Source organism: Mus musculus, chromosome 18 (assembly GCF_000001635.26).
Source record: "Mus musculus strain C57BL/6J chromosome 18, GRCm38.p6 C57BL/6J".
NCBI classification, from domain to species: Eukaryota; Metazoa; Chordata; class Mammalia; order Rodentia; family Muridae; genus Mus; species Mus musculus.
Genome location: NC_000084.6, coordinates 53369043 through 53391406, shown reverse-complemented (window position 1 = coordinate 53391406; position 22364 = coordinate 53369043). Strand labels below are relative to the sequence as shown.

The window sequence follows — 22364 nt, the reverse complement described above, 5'->3', positions numbered from 1 at the left end:
ACCTCCGAACCATTTCTCCAGTCAATACACTACATTTTAAAATGAATACTTTTTTAAAAGGTCATTGCTAATATGTCATTTGATTTCCTAAAAAGAATGACTTATCTGTGTCTTGGTTTTGAGACAAGGGCTTTTATGTAGCCCTGGCTGATCTGGAACTAGCTGTCTAAACTAGGATGGCTTCAAACTTAGAGCAATCCTCCTGTCTCTGTCTCACAAGGGCTGGGATCTCAGGCACGAGCCACCATTGTCAGCTAAAAGGGGGTTTTGAGTAGCATACTACTATAGATTTGGTCTTTATTTATTCTGACATTTTTAATTTGGTAAATCATGAGATATTTAACGAGGATCCATTAGTGTAATAAAGGATGAAGTAATTTATCCCCCACCAGATCAGAAATTCATGACCATGTGAAATGTGGCATGGCTGGTATTTGTGTGTCTCTGTGGAAAGAGAGTTCTGGGAAAAGACAAACTCAAATACTTACTTTTGTTTGTTTTTATTTAACTCAAAATAGCTAGTAACATAAAAACATTTAAAAAAGTATCTATAATACTTCACTATTTAGTTTTTTTTTTTTTTGATAACACTTGGTTACTTTATTTCCAACATGTGATTACACAATCCATCATAAAAATGTTATTTTTTAAAAGTTTGCAGCAGGCTTTCAATCTGTAGGTTTAGGCTCTAATAAAAATTCATGACATGGTATTTTAATTTTAAATATTTCCTCCCACATTTAAATTTATGAAAATTCATAGCTGTAAGTAGGCTGTTCATCAGCATTTACACACAGGTAGGACATACGCACTCTACCCCATCACTAAGTGAAAGATGACCGTCTGTTTGACATCCAGTGGAGAGACAGCATCGAGCATCTAACTCACTTTAATCCATACGTGATGTCAGTGAAGAGGAACCTGAACAGCGGCGTGGGTGTACACCATTGAGGGAACCGTGCCACAAACAGTCTGTTTGCTCCTATTGTGGCCACTGTGACCCCATGTCCCATTCCTGCAGGACAAGAATTTTGCAGTCTGATTTTAGTGTTTAGAGTACGTACTTTCTATATGGAACGGCCCCTGGAACTTCGCCAGGGGTGTCAGCTGGTTTTCAGAGGCGCACTCATACTTTCCAGTACTGGAGGGAGAGGATGAGGGAGGTCAGACTTCCCATACAGCGCCTTTCTAGAGTGCTCTCAAGGGTGGTCCCAACACCCATTTCATCTCCAGCACTGATGCTGGCAGCTAATCTGTAGGTGGGAGGCATCCCCACTGTAATGGAAATGAAAGTGTGTTCTACTGTCAGTATAACTGGATCCTCAGACCGGCACAGTGGGCTCCGGGATACTCTTCAGGTGCCCACACTCCAGAATACAGTATCCCCCACTGAGAGAACTCTCATGGCGCAAAGATGAGGGTGTCCAAGGTCTGAGCAAAAGGCCACCGAAGTTGTTCAGTATCACAGCGTGACTCAAGACATGATTTCCAATTAGCAGGTAGTGTGACTGAAGCAGAGGCTGGCTCTATTTTGTGACACTCCCAGTAATCCACTGTGGCCTCCTTTTCCTAACCTCTCTTGTAATTTCCCTTTCACTTCTCACATAATTGGTCTTAAACTGACCCCACCCCGGTTCAGTTTCTAATTTTAAAAGCACCATTCTAATAGAAATGTCCCTGCTCCAAAGGAAGCTGGAACTGTGAATTTTCCCACTAGCTAGAGCTATTGTGTCTCAGAGTTTCGGTTAACTTGGTAGAGATATCGATTTTCTTGCCATCGGCATCGACACTCACTTCAGCTTCTTCCAGCCGGGTAGGGTTTCTACCTGGGCTGCAGGTGAGAGAAAAATATCCCATGAAGAACTCCTTCGATGACCACATTTGGAAAATCTGAAAAACAGAGGAAAGCTGCTTTTCTTTCTGTGCATCAACAACATACAATTGTGTTTTATGGACAGAGGGACAAAGGGTCAGAGCCACCACATCTCTCTGGAGTTCGCATAGGAGAGCCCTTCGCCCTTGGTCGGGAAGGAAGGTCAGAGATCAAGGCCACAGTGTCAGCGGTCAGGTCTACTACCTGGGCACATTTGCCCATGGGCAAGGGGCGCTCCCATTTGTCAAGCCAGAGGCCACTTTGGCTACCACCAGGCACATCAGAACTGCACAGCCAGATTTGTAGTGTATCGATTCAGGGGCTGCTCTTCTAACAGCTAATGCCGCTAGGCCCCCGTTCTTTATCTGGGTGTTTTCCTCACAAGGAAGATGGATCACGCTGGCAATTCAATTTCTAACAAAATCTCAATACACTTGAAGGAATTCCAAGATTTCTACTGGGAATACTTGGCTGCGTTTTGTTTTTTTTCCACCGAGGCTTAGGGAGGCACTCAGTCCAAGTTGTGTGTGCAGTTGTGGGCACGAGTCTCAAGGACAGAAAGACAGGGCCTGTCTTTTTAACTCGAAAGGGCCAAGTTCTAACAAGTCAGTCTGTCAAACGTGAAAAACCAGCCTCATTTCTGTAGAAGGCATAAAAGGGACACGATGGTATCCAGTGGGCTGCGCCAGTTTCTAGTGTCAGAGCAGGTAAAGTAGTGTGGACCGTGCAGGGGGCTCAGTCTTCCCGTGGCTCGGCTAGTATGTCTAAGCTTCGATCTGCATACAATTACATCGGGAGTTAGGTGAAAGCTGAGCGCCCTGAATGGAGTTATTATGCAAGTGGTCCGATATATTAGAGTTAATTATGCAAATGGACCAATATATAAGAGTTATTATGCAAATGGGCCAATACCTTACTACCTTTATTCATACATCCATCCCCTATAGAGTGGCTACCCTCGTGTCAAGTCATGCAAAAGGGGAACCGAGCTTCCTTGGAGAAGCAGGGAAGGCTCCAGCTCAGCCCTGAGATCTCGTGGGAGTCCGCTCTCTGTCAGAAACACACCGAGGTTGCTGAGGGATTCTAAGAGAAGTGAGACAAGATAATATTTTGAAGAGAAGACTGACTGCCACTCATAAAAACGTACTGGAGAGGTGTGAGGCGGGCACAGACCCACGTGGTCATCGCCACAGTGCAGAGGGAGATCCTGACACAAGACACGGAGAAGTGGATGGATTGAGGAAGGAATTGCGTGTGCCTGATGACACCCACAAGTGACTATGGACAACAGGGAGAAGTCAAGGATTAAGCTGGATGGGGGGTGGGGGGGTGGTTCTTGCTTGTGATTGCAGGAATTGGAGGCTCAGCAGGACCTCAGTCAGGGTAAGGGCCAACCTGGATTATATAGTGACTGTAAATTATATAGTCTATGGTGAGACTCTGCCTCACAAAAGGGGCTGGAAGAAAGGAGAGGGAGGAAGCGGGGAAGGAGAAGAAAATGGTAATAACTGAAGTCATCACAGGTGCTCCTTGGGTTTCTGTCTACTTAGCCCGAGGGTTTTGGGGGATGCTGAAGAAGGAGGGTGGACTAGAAACCAGTCAGCTCAGTTTGGGACCTTCTGGGTTGGAGATACTTGTGAGTCTGGTCAAAGGCAAGAGGCAAGTAACTAGCTGGATTACTGACAAGTTTACCTTGGCAAACATTTCTCGAAATGGCTCTGCATCCTAGGTAGTCACCCCCCCCCCCAGCTCTTTGACTCCAGCTGAGCTGTGTGAAGAGTGAAGAAGAGCTCACACCTTCCTTACAGGTTAATGTTGGTGAGTGACCGAGTTCACGGGCTGGGCCTGACACTCAGTAAATACTTGCCTGTTTCCACAGGCCATGCACCCATCCAGTTACTGGAAATATAAGGAAGATATGGTCTCTGTCCAGGTCATAGGACAGGTGCTAGCAAGCAATGATACAAGTAAAACAGTTTAACAAATTTCTCCACTACATGAGTAGTGAGCTGTCTCTGGATGAGACACTGGCTTTCTTAGTGTGTACTTTTCTGCTTCACAAACATACACACACACACACACACACACACACTTTTTTCACAGGTCAGATCTTTAAAAGCCTGCAATATACTATATATCTGTGTATTTGAAGCAATGGTCTGGCTAATGTGTGTGTGTGCATGCACGTGTGTGCATGCATGCATATGGAAGGTGGAGATCAACCTCCGGGGTCCCCCTCAGAAGGTGTCCACCTTGTTTTTGCAGACAGGGTTTCAGTGGCTAACAGCACAATGATTCAGCCATGCTGGCCAGCGAGTTCCTGGGATCCTCCTATACCTGCCTCTAAAGTGCTGGCTTCCAGAGCTTGCACCACCATGACTGGCATTTTCTTTCTTTCTTTCTTTCTTTTTTTTTTTTAATGTAGGTTCTGTGGATGGAACTCAAGATTTTTATGCTTGGGTGGCAATCTCTTTACCAATAAAAATCACCTATCCAGCCCTGAGTATTAGCATTTTCTAAAAGGATGTTTAGACAGACGTCTGAAATGTCAAGAGAGTGACTGTATATGGGAGTCCGTAGATCTCCAGATTATCTCCACATTCAGTATTTTCAGGAATACTGACTTCCACGAGCCGAAATGCATCTTAACAACACAGTACGATACAGGTAAAGTTTCTCTAAGGCCAGAGGCGTCAGATTTCTAAGACTGGGTGTGGCAAAATTCTAAGAAAACAGCATGAAGGCTGGCCCTCGAACCCCCGTTTCTTCCCGACCACCAAACCCATTAACTCTAGCTATTCTCAATAAAATTTCCCTTATTTTGGTCCACACGATCAAGTGAGCAACAATACACACACATCAGTCTTCCTTCTTTCCACCTTTGCCCCTGACGCTGCTTCCCAGAGGCTTGTCTGGTCAGCACTGTGAAAGTGTGCGCTGTATGGTAGGTGCTGCTTAATAACCTTACAGCCTGATATAAGGCTGGCAAGTCAGATGTTCGCCGACCCTCCCACCGAGCTCCTCGATACTCCTGTCCAGTCACTGTCTGCTTCTCTCCACTGTAGCAGGAACTTTGGGTAGGTGCATGAAATATCTGAATAGAGACAATCCCTAGAAAAATTATGTATGCAGCCATTTAAAAAATAATATGGCTACTTAATCTAAACCAGGCTGTACTACTGCTGTTAAATATGATATTTTAGTAGGTCACCAGCTAATATACAAATGTATCAAACACAGGAAGTGATTCTTAAGAGCAGCAACTCTTCCTTACCGAGAAGACATGCACAAAAAGCCACCATGAAATTGTATTCTTTACAGCTGAGGCAGCTCTCTGATCATTCAGAGGAGTCTGTTAGTGGACTCCGTCTGTGTCCTGGCCACCTTTCCATTACTGGTAGCTAAGTGGGGTGATCTTAATACAAGTCCCATGCTACTGAGACAGCCCCCTCTCTCCAGTTCGTAGGAAGGTTTTGTTGGCAGAAACAACGGCTCCCTTGTGCTCTCGTGTGGCTGTCATACTTGTGAGTCTCAGAGGCTGGAGACCCCATATGCTGAAAGAAAGGGAAAGCCCAGGCCTCAGTTGGTCTACCTGAGCCTGGCTAGTCACCACATCCCTGAGCCTGGATTTTGTCCTTTAGCCAGTGATATTACCTGCTGAGCCTATTTTATAAGGCTGCTGCTTGTAGATTATGCCTGAGAACGCCTGCCCTCTGGGAATGGTACATAGGAGAACACTTTGAGAAGGACTCTTGGGGATTGGAACTGTAAAAGGATGCATGCTAAAATATCGATTATGGTTACACTTAAATCAATTAGTTGCACTTAAAATATACAACTTAAAAATGTCTAGTTTAGCACCAAAGACACTGAAATCTAAATAGGAACACAGGTATACCTGCAAAAAATACACAAGGCTTTTGGAAAGAAGACTTTTTAAGAAGGACTAGAACCTTGGGGCTGAACTCTGACATCTAGATTAAAAACAAACAGCAGTCTAAATAACATCACAAAAAAGGGGGGCGGGGAGAGAAATAAAAATAAAAACCTTTATCCCTTCTTTCTCTAGTTCAAAATAGGCCAGGAAGAGAGAAAGAAAAATTACATTTCCTCCTGAAAAGGCCGGCCCCAATTAAAATTCTAAATGTCTCTTACTCCGAGAGCCCTGGTTTATTGGCAGATGATTAAGCCCTGGACCGATGTCACTCTGTTAGCCCCGTATTACAAACGTGGTTTATGTGGTGCGGGGGCAGATCAGTAAAGAGCTGTAGGAGATGACAGGTTTGATTACCGCTGGCTGCAGGCAAGACGTATGGATCCCCAAGGAACAGCAGCACCGGCTGGTGGGACAGCTTGCTGGAAAGGTCAAAAACAGGCATGTCAGCATCAGGGGACGATGGTAAACAGAAAACACTACAAACTAGCTTTGAGGGGATCAAACTGCTGGTGGGAACGTCTTCAGGTCTCTGCATCTACCAGTGTGGGTGAATAACAGTAAAAACACGCAGGGGAATTATGGGAGGTGCATTTGCCTTCCAGATATGCCTCTCTGGGAAATGAAACAGACACTCATCTTTGCAGTAGGTACCACTGTCGGGAAGTACTTTCCCACAACTCTGTGATTTGATGAGAAGTAAAACAGTATTCTTATTGTTTGTGTGAAGCCATGTGGGGCTCTTAATTATTTTCATTCCCAATTTTAGCAATTCTCTATCAAATCCTCATGCAAATCGCTATCAAATATTTATCACCTTAAAACCAATATCCAACAAAGGTTTTCAAGAGAAACATGACTTTCAACACGTCTTCCATGGGTGGTTACAAACTTAATAAACCGCAGTTTTATTTTTGATTATCCTAGCTCTTGGTTGACTAAGTTCTTACCTTGACTCTTCAGACTCTGTCTCATCGAAAGATCTGAAATGTTTATAAAAGGAAAGAAAAAGACCAAATAAGTTGGGCCAATATTTGTGCCAAACAAACAAAAAAATCATATCCTCAGCACTGAATTGGGAAACAAACAGAAAAATCGAGAGAGCATGCTGGGCCACAGCATGGTCAGTGACTCATCTTAAGTCATTTTTAGCCTGGAAGATTCTGGAAGTTTCAATTTTACTGAAGATCACTTAAAAATCGTATGGCCTTTTACTCTTCTTTAGTTTGAAATAGAAGTAAGAAGACCTAATTTTCACTGCACAGTTAATGTCTCTGTGTATCTATGAAGCTGTACTCCCAGGAAGGCTGGGACAGAACACATTGGCTATAGAGATTACTTGGTGTGTGTGGAACATGATTCAGGCTCTGGGGTGAGTGGCAAGGGCCTTGAGGCTACAGTTCTGATGAGCGGTGGCAGGTGTCTACTGCCCTGCATTCAGCAGACAGCTCGGGTTTAGTCTGATCTCAGTAAGGACTGGAGACAGAAGGGGGAGATGGGTAAAGCCCTTTCCCCTGCTGGATTTGCCTTATTTCTCTGTGGCCTGGCTGGCTGGGCCACACTGCCACTGACTGATTTCAGAGGCTCGCTCAGCCTGGCTTGCTGTAGATTTCATTCTTTAGAAGAACTTTCTCTGGCTGCTGGGATGTTGCGCCTCTAGGTCTACAGTTGACAGGGACTGGGGACTAGAACCCATCACTTTGGAGCTCTTGGGGGAGAAGCAGCAGTCAAAGAAAGCAGACCCCCCCTGGAAGGCCTGGGTTCTGCCACTTACAAGGCTTGGGCTAAGCACTTAAATACTGTGCCTCTGACCAACAACCAAATGAGGGGTGTTGGATCAATAATCTCTAAAGTCGGCATCTATAGCTTTAAACCTATAGAGTATGGGGGCTGGAGAGATGTCGAGGCCGGGTGGTTAAGAGCACTTGCTGCTCTTCCAGAGGACCTGGCTTTGGATCTCAGCACCCATGCTGGGCAGCTCACAACCTCCTGTAATTCCATCTCTGGAGGGACTGTGCCCTCCTGTGGCTTCCATAGGCACCTCGTCTACAAACAAAGCACACACAGACACATGCACAGACTTAAACAATAAAAGTATATCTTTAAGAAGCTATATGAATACTTGGCACAAGTCAAAGGACTGTTCTCAGTTACACTGTCCGGGCTCGTAATTACCATCTGCGACACTTAAGTGACTCCATTATTCGACAGGTGAATTCCTCATGCGTAAGCATGGCTTTGCCAGGACTGTCTGCTACAAGATGGAGATGAAGACTCGGGAGGGATGCTTCTCACTATAAGCACAGGGATGAGAGAGCGGTACCTCAACCAAGAGCTTAGGTGTGGCCAGACTGCCCTGTGGTATCTGCTAGAACAACCCGTTTCTTGAAGAGTAACTTTAAAAACACACCCACAGGTAAGCTGGCAGTTCTTACCCACAGCTTTCTGCTTTCGGTAGAGAGGGCAAGTGCCGTACATTGAGGAAGTCAAGGAAGAGTTTGGGAAGCTCTTCATTCTCCAAAATGACGGCCTGTGAAAGCAGAAAGAAAGAATTAGAAATGGGAGGGGCGTCTCTTAGGCCACCAATCAAAAGAACGCTATCAAAAAGTCATAACTGTCCATCAAAGTCCGCCCCAGCAACGTTCCTCACAACTTATCTGAGGAGTGGTCTCCAGGCCACCCATCACAGGTGCAGGCTGGCGTCCATCTATACAGTATGCGTACACCCTGCACTTTATCTACTCCTTCAGTTTACAGAGGCGTCGTCTCCAGCCTTCAGATGCTTGCTAACAGATGCTCATTGGGGAAGCACTGGACACGGCTCCTGCCTTCACAGAGACTCTGATCCAGCCTGCACAGTCCAACCACAGGCATATCCGCAACACTGCTAAGATCCACAAATCAAATTTTTTTTTGCTATTGAGTGATAAAGTATTTACATTTCCAGAGCACAGCACCACTCATAGGAAATCCTGCAGTTTTCCCATCTGGAAGATTTAGTCTAAGCCCTTAGTTACCACCTGCTTCTGTACTAGGGTCAGTTGACATTTATTGCCATCTGGACAGCTCCACTTAAAGGGTCAGTGACAACTTTACCACTAAGTGTAAATCAGGGTATCTATTGGGAAAAAATCTATAAAGTTCTCCCACTTAAATAGCTTTGCTAAAGAGCTGGCATAATGGCATAAACGTGTCAGCACGCCGAGGACCAAATTATGCAATGTCGAGGAGTACGGAGTGCATTTTCATATTTATGCATTTTTAAAGATTCTGCCAACATGTGTCAATGGACTACACACATTTGATGCCTGCTCCTCTCCCCCAACTAAGGCAAAGCACTGAAGGCCACCGAACGCCTCTTCAGCATGTCCTCTGAGCCCAGGTTGGCCCTGAATTCAAAGCAATCCTCTTGCCTTGGCCTCCTCAGCGCTGGGTTTACAGTTAGAGATGACCATGTTGCATGTCATCTAGAGAACGATGTGAATCTGTGAAATGTTACCTGACGTCATCTTAGGAACAGCTGTAACAGCTACATACAGAATAAACAACACCAAAAAAAAAACTAGGTCAAATGAGTGCTTCTGTTCGTCTTGGGCATACCATCATCTTCATGATGAGTAGCCCCATTTCTCACAAGTCTGGAATCCTACCACTCATTTCCGACCATATACATGGTTCAGGGCCACACAGGCTGCCAGGCCTGCCTTTGCCTTGAAGTACCCAATTCTCCTGCTGTTCAGGTCCCAGAGATGGCCCATCTGGAAAGTTAGGGTATCTGAGCTTTCACCATCCCTCACACCCCACAGTGTACCAGAAAGATCTGAAGGAATAAAGAAAGAGAAAGGAGAAGAAAGTGATGGGGAATTCTACTCTACTCGTGAAATAAATTGGACTAATTAATTAACGACCGATCCTTGTATCAGGTGCGGCAGTGAACAGGGTGGTGTGTTCAGTGGAGTATGGGATAAAGAAGGAAGGTACACATAGCTCAAACAACTTAGCGTGTGGTGGTAGTTAAAATACTGCACCATGCCGAATGCTTTCTCTCTCATTGACCCATCCATGCACACCCACCCCCATCTCAGATATAATATCCTTTTCCTAATTATGCATGAGAAAAAACAAAAAACTTGAGAAGACAAAAGGAGGGAAGGGGCTCTCTGCCCACAGAGATAATTCCCAACATTTCAGTTCATTTCTTTCAAATTGTTTGACATTTATCTCAAATCCCATCTACCCAAGGGGATTTCTGAATGCCCAGAGATGCTCGCTTCAGTAGTTCTAGAAGTTCTGGATTTTTTTTGCTGTGACACAGGCTGTAAGGACTACCAAGATATTCCTAGATGTCGGCTTAATGGGATGACAGAACAGTCATTTCAATAATAAAACTTAAAGCTGTGCTAAATATAGGGCAATTTGCTCCAGTAATAGTTTTAACTACTTGTAGAGGTGGTAGCCTTCAGATTAAAAAAAAAATTTTTTTTAAATGGAGGATGCAAAATCCTTATCTCTGCCCTTACCTTTTTAAAATAAATTAAATCAATAAGCAGTGTGGGACACTTTTAATGACCCGAACTACTTAATTTCCAGGCTCGTTGGACATACCATCCATCACGCAGTATGGAGGGAGACATCTCTTGAGTGTTCAGGGGGTTACTTTGGTTTTATTAATGCAAGATTTAGGGAATTTTAACAAGGTGAATTGTTTATTTGCCTTGACAGATTGGCTTACAATGCACTGGCTACATCCACAGCATGATCATTAATGACAAAAGACAGGCAAAAAGCTGTTTACACTGCACACAGGGACAGGAATTAATTCTGTTCACTCTCCCTGGGGTTCTCCAAACAGATGACCACATTGTTTTAGGTAAGACATCCTGGCAGAAAGAAATACAGAAAACTCTAGAAACTTAAGAGCACCTATTTTTTTTTTTTTTTTTTTTGCTCCCTGGACATTCTCAATTTATATTTTCCAGAGAACAATGGTCAAGCTTCTCTCTGGCATTTAGTGTCATAAAGGAAGTGGCACCTGCGTGTGCTGGGGGTGTGGGTAAGGCTTTCTGTTTATGTGGTCAGGAAGGATCCCTCGGCTCTGTTAGAAAACCTTGCACAAAAAAAGAATCAGTCCAAAGATGAAAAATCCACCTAATTTAATATAATATGTACAAATGAAACAACTGTCATTAATTAGTACAGAGATGCCAAAAAGGAATTAAATTAGGTCAACTCAGCCTTTCGGGCCATAAACACATGATCTCATGCGGGAGATGGGACAGCCAGTGGGGCCTCTCAGCTGTTCTATTTCCATCCTCAGTGCTTGAAATGCTCAGGCTCAGGAGCGACCGACCGTTGCTTTCCAAAGCCACGCCCTGACGCATCCCACATCTTCCCAGAACCCATCTGCTTTGAATCCCCCAACTTTATTCCCCAGATAAACTCCCAGCTGCACTGAAAAAAAAAATCACATTTTTAAATATGAAATCATGTCCCCATTGGTTTAGATTGCCGGTCTTTGTTAATCTTTGATGGAATTCATTTTTACTCTCCGGGCAGTGGGGTGCACAAGGCACGTGGGTTTCGTAGTAGACGGACTCGGTCTGCATCCTTCCTCCTTGTACTTAGGGGGTTCTCGTGAGGATTCAAGGAGACATCTCCAGGAGTCTCTGGCACACAACTAGCATGTGAGAGATTTCACTCTCTTCCTTTTGTGTGTTTTCTGCTGTCTTGATCCTGGACTCATTTTACCCACTTAGAAAACGTGGATGGTTATCTATGCGGTGAACAGATCTTAGTCATATGTGATTTGTGGATCCTTTTTTAAAAAAAAAATTGGATAAAACTAAGTCTCTGTCTGTCTGTCTGTCTGTGTGTGTGTCTGTCTCATTCCTTCACTTCCACCTCTCTCTCCACCCCTTTGTTCCCCCTCCCTCCCCCTCCCTCAGAGGCGATGTAAACCCCTGACAGCCTAGCAGAGGGGACCTCCCCACCCCATTTTTAGCTAGGCTGCACAGTCAGAGCCCTGAGCACTCACACTTGGCCTGGGACCTGACACACAGACCAGTGCTGTTCACAAGCTACCCAAAAGATGTACCGGCTTCCTGTTTGGGGCCTTCCCTCCTGTCTAACAAGACTTCACTGGACTGTGTGCTCCATCCACATCACTGTCTGTAGCTCTGGACTGTGGTTAAAAATATTTGTCTAAGCATCGAAGTCACTATGATAAAGGATTCTCCCTGACAGACCAAGATCTATCCCTTGACTCGTTCTAAGAAGAATTCCATGTTTACTGCTTCCGTGTTCTGTGCCTTCTACATACAACTCAAGGTGTAACAACAGTGCGTAGGGTTCCTAAACCTGAGGAACTGTTAGGGAAAATATTTGACTCTCTCCAACTGGTGAAGCCTAGACCTCTACACCTGTCAGGTGAGAAGCATTTTGATGGCAAGAGGCTCTAAGGTCCTGGGGTCAGTGCTGTTTAGTTGTTATCCTAAGTCCCTGGTAGCAGGGTTTCCATGCTGCTCACCCATTCCTGCAAAGCTGGCATGAGAGGCCTGGCAAATAATTTATGAAGACAGTGTAATTCAAAACGAACTAGACAAATTAGAGAAAACTCTAGAAATAAATCCCATTGCATTTTACAGGTCTAAGCACTGAGAAAAATACTGGAAGAGGCACGATTAATCACAGACCCAAGACAGAGAGTAGCCGCTTCCACTCAAATGCTATGGGTCTCCAGTGGTGGGGTCAGCATGAAGGGCTTCTTCTATGAGCTGTCAAGAGAGCTGAATGCCCCCAGCTCACTCAGTGCAGGTGCCCCTCCCTCCCGCTGCAATCCAAGAGAGAGAAAGAGCGTGATAGACCTATACACCGAGGAAGGGCCAGAGGCAGCGATGACAGTAACCACGAGACTGTGGTTTCCAAAGTAGTAGGCTGCTCAGGCAATGAGACAGCAGTGGGTTGGGGGAGAGGTGGCTCTTCCAGTACGAAGGGTAGCTGGTAACAAGTGGTAATCCACTGGTAGTTCAGCAGGTTCAAAGCAGTCTGTCTCATTCAACAGGGAAAAGGTCGACCTCCCGCTGAAGCCTGCTCAGTGAAACTAGGAGAATGGCCAGTGTGGGAAAAGAAAGACTATAAACACTGAGCTGGATTCGAGCCCTTTAACACATGCGGTGGGAGACCCCACAGGTGATCCGAAAGCACAGCTATGACTCTTCACTCCTCCAGTTTATCATTTCAGAATATGTCTCAAATACATGCATGTGAGTAAGATGACACTGGAAACAGCATTAAATTACTGGACCATGCTGAGTGTGTAATATAACGTGACACACTTGGGTATCACGGCATCTAATAAATATTAAAACTCCAATAAGTATTAGAACTGGGCAACTAAGAATGCTTTGTAAAGGCCAAACTTTATTATATTTCTCTACATAGCATTGTGTGTGTGTGTGCGTGTGTGTGTGTGTGTCCTACTCTATAAAGCCATTTACAAACCCTTGTCTGAATGGGGAAGAAAAACAATGGCATTGGTACAACAGCTTCGCCAGCTCAGTGTTTACTCCAGAAATGTCATTTTTATTGAAAAGGTGCAATTATCATCATGTAACACAAATCACAAAACCCCGATTTTTTCCACCTTATCAGCTTTATAAAATCCCGGTCCCAAAGGGTGTCATTGATTAGTTGCACAGGTTCTTTCTGTGGCATCCCAAATACTTAATTGTCAGTTATCCTTTCTTCTGCAGCAAGTAAAATGTGGTCACAAAATTACAGAGGGACCTGTTCTGCCTTAACCTCCGCGAGATGCCATCATGGGGTGGAAAACACTGGTAAAATATCACAGGATAACGCCATCCGACAGGGGGGACGGATAAACACTGTAATGATTTCCCACGAGTTTCCATTTTAGAAAATTGTCACTGAAGCCAGCATAAATGGTGACACGTCTCCTTGAGGACACGGTTGAAATCGAACGCTGGCATTCTAGTTAGGGCCAAGCCTACCCAGCAGCCAATTATAACAGGAAGGGAACATCTTGAAAGCTCGAATGAGCCCACTCTGCTAACCTTCTGTGATCACGGCGCAGAGCTCTGCTGCTTGATCCTTTTATTACCTTTTCATAACATTAAACATACGCACGCATGCATGCATCCACAGCACACATATTTTCCTCTGTAAGGTTGCTATGGGCTGCATGCATGTTCTCCCCGTTGCTATGGGCTGCATGCATGTTCTCCCTGTGAGAATGCTTTACAGCTGCAGGGGGACCTCTTTGTCTCAGAAGTCAGGAGGTTTTAGGGAGTCCTCTAAATGGTTCCATTCTATCTAGTTTGGTCTGAAATGTCTGATTTGGGGAGTGACAAAGTTCACCGTGACAGTTTTTCTTCCCTTGTCTAGGAAGGATGCTTCACACCATACCTACTTCAGACGAGTCGCTGAGAACAGGGGGAGGAGGGGAATCAATATCTCCTCACAGCAGTAAGTGGGCCTCAGTGTCACCGTCCGCTGGGACCCAAGCCTACAAGCTCGTGGAGGCTCTGTGGTCCTCAGTCTCCCACTTAGCCACCTCTCGGCATTCGGCCACAATTCATACAATGAGCCAACCAGTGAAGTGATTTTTTAAAAAAACATGCGTTACACAGATCTCAGGAAGATTGCAACCCTCTTGAAAAATAAGAAGCAGGTGTGTAGCTGAAGAACCCGGGGCCCCGCGCAGTCTTTGTTTTGATGTGACCCCATCCCCAAGGTATGTCCAGCCTGTGCCTTGGCAGAACTTGTGCTACTTACAGAATTCAAACAGCTGGCTGCTAAGGCTTCCCTTCCCTTTGCAGACTGTCTTATAAAAAAGAAGAATCCAAGGACCTACATGGGAAGTTGAATGCCAAGAAAGGCCTACTTAAGGAATGAAAAATTTGTAAAGAAATAATGTGATTGGGGTTAAGAAAGTTTGAAAAAAATTCTTTAAAAATTTTCATTTAAAATGTATTGTATTTTGTGTGTGTGTGTGTGCATGCGCGCACATGTGAAAATGGAAGGCAGAGGCAACGGGCAGGAATCAGCTGTCTCCTTCCATCCTGTGAGTCACTGAGACCAAACACACGACAGCATTGGTGTCAGGTGCCTGCTCCCACTGAGCCATCTTTCTGGTCCAAATCTCTTTTAAAAACAAGGCCTCACTATGTACCCTAGGCTAGCCTGGAACTCATTAGGCAACTTAAGCTTGCTTTGAACTCTTGGCTCTTCTGCTTTCACCTTCTGTGTGTTGAGAGTACAGGTGTGTGCCATTCTGCCTATATAACTTTTGACCAGATGTGGTAGTACACAGCTTTAATCCCAGTACCCTAGGAAACAGAGACAGATTTATCTTTATGATCTCATGGCTAGTCTGGTCAACATAGAGAGATCCAGGTCAGTCGGGGCAATCTATTGAGGTTCTGTCTCTAAGGATGGATGGATGGATGGATGGATGGATAGATGGGTGGATGGATGGGTGGATGGATGAATGGATGGATGGATGGATGACTACCAAACTGTAGATACTAGGAAATCAACTACCCTCTGGGCTACTTTAATATCATATCTTAAGCTCTGTTTCTGCATTATCTACTTATATAAACATGTCTGTCTCTACCCTGCATAAGCGTAGAGCTAGGGACGGGGTGTTCAGCCACATAGACTATGTGCTGCCTCCTGGGGCTTACCCTCTGGAGCTGAAGTGAATGGTGTACTTGTAATTATAGTAAGTGAACAGGAAACTGCAAACAGGGTTAGTATCTTGAAAGGAAGTAGCTATTCTCCCTGATCGTTAGTAGCAAATTGCCCTTATTAACCCGTAGGGAGAAGGACAGCTTCCCTGGGGAAGGGACTCTGGAGCTGAGAGTTCAGTGAGCTAATAAGGGTAAAGAGAATGAATTATTCTAAACAGAAAGCACAACTTTGTCAAAGACCTGTGGAAGAACACAGGAGAAGCCTGAAAAGTGGCCAGGAGAAACAATAACATGGAATAATAGAACGGGAGAGCAGAAGCTAGAGGAGCTGGCAGGGTGGTTATGGGAAGGACTTCCTAGGGGACTTGAGGGCCTGTGAGTAATGCTCCATGGATGGTGGGTATGATATGTGTGATAGGATCTGACTTATATTTTAACTACTGGGGCAATGGTAGCATTCTTCAGAACCAAACGGCCATGAACTCATTTTTTTTTTCCTTTGGCTATTCCTAAAATGTTTCTTAACTGATCTAGTGTGTGTGTGTGTGTGTGTGTGTGTGTGTGTGTGTGTGTGTGTGTGTGTGTGTGTATGTGTGTGACCCTGTGTGTCCGTGTCCGTGTCCGTGTGTGTGTGTGTGTGTGTGTGTGTGTGTCTATGTGTGTGTGTCCGTGTGTGCACGAATTCACTCACCTTCATCATGGTTGTTGATTCTCTCCTGGGTTTTATAGTTGGGGGTTCAAACTCAGCTTTAGCAGGACTTTATCTGTGGGAATTCACTGTAGGTCAAGTTCAACATAAGTCTTCCTTCCCTTTTTGGTTTTCCCCTGCTCCTAAGAAGCAGATTTCTGGGGCTGGAGAGATGGCTCAGCCGTTAGAGAGCACTGGGTGCTCTTCCAGAGGTCTTGAGTTCATTGCCAGCACTCACATGGTGGCTTGTAACTGTCTATAACTGGAGTCTCATGGGATCAGATGCCCTCCTCTGGTGTGCAAAACACACATATGCATAAACTAAATACATAATTTAAAAAACTTTTCTGCAGTAGGCAGTGGTTAATTGTGACTGAATTTTCTTGAAGTGTTTTGCTTTTCCCAATATATACTTTTTTGTTGTATTTATAAGTTCAACTCAAACCACAGATAAATTAAAAACAATCATGGGAATTTAAAAACACATTCCTTTCTTCAGATTTAAATTTTATCTTAACATCTCAACTAATTTGTACTAGTATATAAAAAATCCCAGAGGCAGAGGCTGGAGAAATGGCTCAGTGGTTAAGAGCATTTGCTGTCCTACAGGGGATCTGAGTTTGGTCCCAGCACCATGTCAGGTGGCTCCCAGCTGTCTGTAACGCCAGCTTCAGGAGATCAGAGGCTTCTCAAGAGACCTGCACTCTCGTGCACATATCCACATGCAGACACACACCTACACATAATTCAAGATAATAAAACAAAGCCTAGGCTTTAAAACTACTCAAGGTCTGCTAGGCCGCTTCTGGCCAGTCTGATTCTGTTCAAGTATTGGATATAGCTCAGTGCTAGAGCATTTTCCTAGTGTATACAGGAGGTTCTATGAGAAGAAAAAAATTATATATATTCAATTTAAGTTACCAAACATATTAGATAAAACTATGCTTTGACTATACACTATAGAAAACACTTTATTTGCCACGTTCTTGACGATGCAAGGAAAACAAACAAGCAAACAAACTCTGACACAATTATAAGCCAGTTACTGACCTGTCAGTCAAAACCAAGGATAGGACTAATGCATGTGAGTAAAACAGCGTGTTACAAAGCAAGCCAAAGCTGACTTAAGCTACTCAAATGATTTAGCTAGAAACTAATTAAATACAAATTTATCCACCATGTTTATGGAAGCGACATTCTATTCTTTTCAGGAAGGAATAGTAATCACAACTGGACTTGCAAGATGTTGCCTGAGGGAGGCCTTAGTACACTAGATTTTAATGAAAGATTTTTAATTAGCACAGCCCATGGGTGGTGATGAATTGATGTTTTTTTTTAAAGTGCCTGAAAACAATTTGCTCTCTTATGTCTCTCGCATTCCTCCAATGCTTACGCCTCTGGCTTACTTAGCGTTCTCTTCTTTTGCTGCTTGACCCAGCTCCAACACAGCTAGAGTGGTATGGTCCAGAAGGACTGAGCCCTCCTGGGTACACACATCCCTACTGCACTGTGGCTAAGAGGATGCCTATCCATGCAATTACAAACACAGCTGAATGTCACTTGGTTAAACAATGCTGTGGCTAGAGGCGTAATTAGTTTTACATGGACTTAAGAGCCCTAAATGAGCAAAGTCCATTAGTGGGAACACAATGGAAATTGGCTGGAGAGTGTAACAGGCAACGGCATTCGAGACCCAGAGCAAGTCCTCAGAGAAACAATACAAGGAAGGAAAAGTGGCCTGGGTGGAAGTGGATCCTAGGTCTAAAACCAAAAGGTAATCTGTAAAGAAGAAAAAAGGGTGTGAGGAGGTACTTGTCCCTTTGCTACAATGAAAAATGCAGTCAGTGAGTCGTTCACATCAAATACAGATAGGTTAGCAGTAGTCCAAACAGACACCAAGGGGGAGAGAACACGGCAGCAATCAAGATGCAGTGTGGTCCTCTCCATAGATGGATGGTAATGACCACACAGTGGGAAAGAGAAGCAGGCTTTGCCAAAATGAACAGCCAAGCTCCCGGAGCCCACTTTTTGTTCCAACTTTGATATTGTACTTTAAGTTAATTCTTTTTTTAATTGTACATGTAAAACAAACAAACAAAAACCCTCACCATGCCCACATACCTTGTACATTACAAAAAGAAAAAAAAAAAAAGAAAAAAGGAAAAAGAAAAAAGAAAAAAAGAAAAACAAACAGAAAGAAAAACAAAAAGGAAAAAGAAAAAAGAAAAAAAGAAAAACAAACAGAAAGAAAAACAAAAAGAAAATGACCAACATGTGAAAGATGTGTTTGCCCCTCTCTACAGGTGTTAACACACACTGCAGGACAGGAAAGCAGTCAGCTCACGGTTGAGGGCACGAAGCTGTGCAAGGGAAGCTGGCGGCTGATGAGCTGGAGGCAACCCTCCAGAGGGGCCTTAACACAGGGTGGGCGGGGCCCTAGGAAATGGAGAGCTTCTTTAAGCTCCCGGCAAAGCTTGTCCAAACACTGTAGAATGACCTCAGGGAATGCTCTTGCACTGTGTGCATGAAGATGATACAAGTCTTTCTAATCACTACATTTATGACCTAACAGCTTTTTATTAAGAGTGATACAAGGAATTACATTAATATTCTAGTAGGCTACATATATCTTAAAGACTGAAGGTAAGTTTAAGAGAGAGATAACTTACTAAATACAGAGAAAGAAAAAAAAATAGAGAGAGAAGTAGCTTCAAGCCTAGCATCTGGTGTCTCAAGGTAACAGTCTGGGCAGATGTCACTAGTGTTTGGCGTGAGATTCAGGAGTTGCACCATGGGTAACCATAGGAACCCAGACAGCCTGTCACGGTCGCCTCCCTATCTACACAAACCACCCTAGGTTGTGTAAGAAGCCGCCCTTGCCTTGAGACAGATGTGGGCAGGGGGTACCTGGGGGCCCAGACTTATTCCTACGCTTGCAGGGACAGCTTTCTACAGGTGTCTCCTCAAGCTTCGGTGACTGCAGAGCCCTGGGCCACCAGCGATCAATGACATTGATCATTTTACAGTTACTGAGAAGTGACAGGGAAGAGGGCGAGTTTGGTTTACAATAGCTCTGTGAGATGTGTGCCCTTTTGAACATTTATTTACTTAAATCTTCAGAAGTTAACCTTAGGCTATATCCTAGTTGTGGTGTGTGTGTGTGTGTGTGTGTGTGTGTGCGCGCGCGCGCATGTGTTTCAACTTGACACAAGCTAGGGTCATCTAGGAAGAGAGAACATCAATCGAGAGAATGTCATCAGATTCCCTGTAAGCAAGCTTATGTGGCATTGTCTCTGTTAATGATTGACATGGAAGGGCCTACCCCACTGTGGGTGGTGCCGCTCCTGTAAAGGTAGTCACGGGGTAAGAATGAAAACTGAGCAAGCCAGTACGTAGCTTTCCTCCGTGGTCTCTGATTCAGTTACTACCCTAGATCCCGACCTTGCTTGAGTTCATGCCTTGACTTCCCTCAATGATGGATTGTGACCAGCAAGTATAAGCCAAACACTCTTCTGGTGATGCTCTTTATCAGAGCAATGGAAAGCAAGCTAGGACATGTTAGTTTGTTGGGCCCTGGTGCTTCAGTTTTCTCATTTTTAAGTAGGTTCAACGGCAGTATCTACTTCAGAGGACAGACTCATGTTAAAGTTCAGCTCAGGCCCATAAACACAGTGCATGGGGCAGAGTAATAACCTAGTGAATATGGGGTTTGTCAATTAATTTAAGAATAAATAAAACTCTGACACATCCAATTAAATATTATTATTATATAAACAAAATAATCTATTACAGAAACTGGAAAAAAAGGAAAGGGATTCTCTTCTGTTTTTAATTATGATATTATTAATTTCAGAAAGCTTGTGTTTTGTATGGAATCCAACTACGCTGTCCCTTCTAGGCCCCTTAATGTGTGCACAGGCAAAGAATGTACTTGTTCCATAGACTATTTTATACAGAGCTGGCATAAGCCTGCCTTTCAAAGGATTATCTCTGCAGGGCAGGGGGAATCATCTATAACCTTGATCTGCCATCCAGGGCTCTTCTGTGTACTGATACTGAAACTTTTGCTCTACTGAGCCCTTGGCTTACCGACCAGATGCTTTCTTCCCTCCCAGGTACCTCCTAGCTTTTTTTGTCCTCGTGCAACTTACGGTTCCAGAATCCACCCCAAAGTCTCCCCTGGAAACACTCAAATCTCACCAGCCCGATGCCTCCTTCTCCTCAGGACGTCTCTGCTCAGGTTGACTCCCTGCATTCTCTTACCCATGCTCTGACACAAGCTGCTAAACACAGTGAGAAAAATCACACACTAAACACATGTTCCATTATTTTGATTATATACTAACTTAGCTCTCTTTATTATTATTATATTATCATTTTGTTCGGTTTGGTTTTGTTTTTGTTTTGTTTGTTTGTTTGTTTTGTTTGTTTTTGGTTATCTACTCAACTCCAACTCCAAATGGGGAACTGGGTCTCAGTCATCATGTTGACTTAAAATTCAAGTTCTTATTCTCCGAATATGACCCAACAACCTTATTCCTTCTTCTCTGTAATGGTGGCTCTAAAGCCTTTGCCAGGATCACACAGAAGGCTCGTTAACGCTGTTTGTTTCAGTCCACCAACAGTTTCTAACCTAGACAGCCTTTGTTAGGTGGAGACTAACACTTTGTGTCTTGAAGAATCTGCCAAACTTCCAGAAGATGCTGACGCTATCCACCACGATAGAAAACCCATCCTCCATGCATTGTTTATACCTTCTGTTCATTTTCTCTGTTTACCTTCATCTAACTTCCCTCTTGGTTGACAGCTGCCCTTCATATCTTGGGAAGAATAAAAAGATGGGCCTGACCTTTCCATTCCATCTCGCTTCCCTCAGCCTTCTACTGTCTGAGCTTTATGGAGCAAGTGTTGCTTCTTTCATTATAAGCCAGCGCGTGTGATACCCTCTGGTTCTTGGCTCATTTCTTGGTTTTCCCAGCTATCTATTTATTTAGTTACTGTTCTCCTTCTTATTCTTATCAATTCTATCAATCTCTAATCGGTTTATACCTATCAATATTTCCATCCATCCGTCCACCCACTGTCCATCATCCATCCATCTATCTGTCCACCCTTCCATCACTTTTTATCTCTATAGAATCACTCATGTCAGCATGTATGTGTGCTCTAATAGCTCACTTGAAACAGAACCGACAAACCAAGCCCCTGTAGTCCAAGACCCTAGTCCACTTTACGTTTTTTTTTTTTTTTCTGGCCAAGTTCTCAGCCGCAGTCTCCTGTCTCACCATCAGCTCCTGCGTTCGTTCTCCATTCTCACAAACTGACCTTGTCATTTGCTTGTTGTCTATGCTTGTCGGTCTCGGACCTCTGTGTGGTTCCGTTGATCAGTTCTGTCTTTACACACCTGACTTTGGAGCTGCCACACACGGCCACTTCCCTACTTCCTAAAATGCTCCATTTACCCTTCCGCACTCACGCCTGCATCTTGTCTTCCCTCATTCTTCTTCTGTTACTTGCTGCTGCTGCTGCTGCTGCTGCTGCTTCATCTACCCGCTCTCAGAATGCAGAGGCTGTTTAAGGCTTTGCTTTTTTGTTTAAGGCACTTTCTTTCTCACCATACTCTCTACCATGGCTTTAAAAACCTTAATGCTGATGAGATGCAAATTCCAAACTACAGGCTTCAGCCTCACAGAAATAAACTCATGTGCCCACTTGAATTTCTCCCTCTTAACTTTTTCTTTCCTAAATGCATGTATTACAGACATCTTCACTTCAGAAAGTCTAAACCAGAACTGTTATGTTCTGAAACAACAGTAATAACAAATCTGCCACTCCATCCCTCCACTGTTTTCCTTACCTCCATCTATTCACCCAGTTGCCAAAGTCTGGACCCTGTTGTCTCTTTCTTTCAGCATCAGCATGCTGGTGGCATCACCTGGCATCCTACTCTCTCATCTTCTGCAGCTTCAGTGGTCCTCCTGCCCACAAGGAGCCTACACATGCCACATGCATAACCTCACATGTGTGATCCCTCACATCCCACCCTTTACATATATGATCCCTCACACTTCACATGTATAACCCCTCATTCTTTACATGTATGATCCCTCACACTTCACATGTATAACCCCTTACCCTTTACATGTATGATCTCTC

The 22364-nt window shown here is 44.2% G+C and overlaps 1 protein-coding gene across 3 annotated transcripts in view; it reads right to left on the bottom strand.

The window, feature by feature from the left end:
• Window positions 1–484: 484 nt before the first annotated feature.
• The window catches only part of Snx24 (sorting nexing 24), a 146990-nt gene continuing 125110 nt past the window's right edge, over window positions 485–22364 (bottom strand). The window contains exons 4-8 of one of the 3 annotated variants that reach the window (NM_001370761.1): window positions 8243–8337; window positions 6758–6790; window positions 6165–6229; window positions 1795–1890; window positions 485–1015 (exon numbers count right to left, since the gene is read on the bottom strand). In NM_001370761.1, the coding sequence (NP_001357690.1) occupies window positions 1823–1890; window positions 6165–6229; window positions 6758–6790; window positions 8243–8337 (261 nt within the window). In that variant the 3' untranslated portion in view covers window positions 485–1015; window positions 1795–1822. The other 2 variants (NM_029394.4, XM_006526221.4) reach the window with 2 other exon arrangements.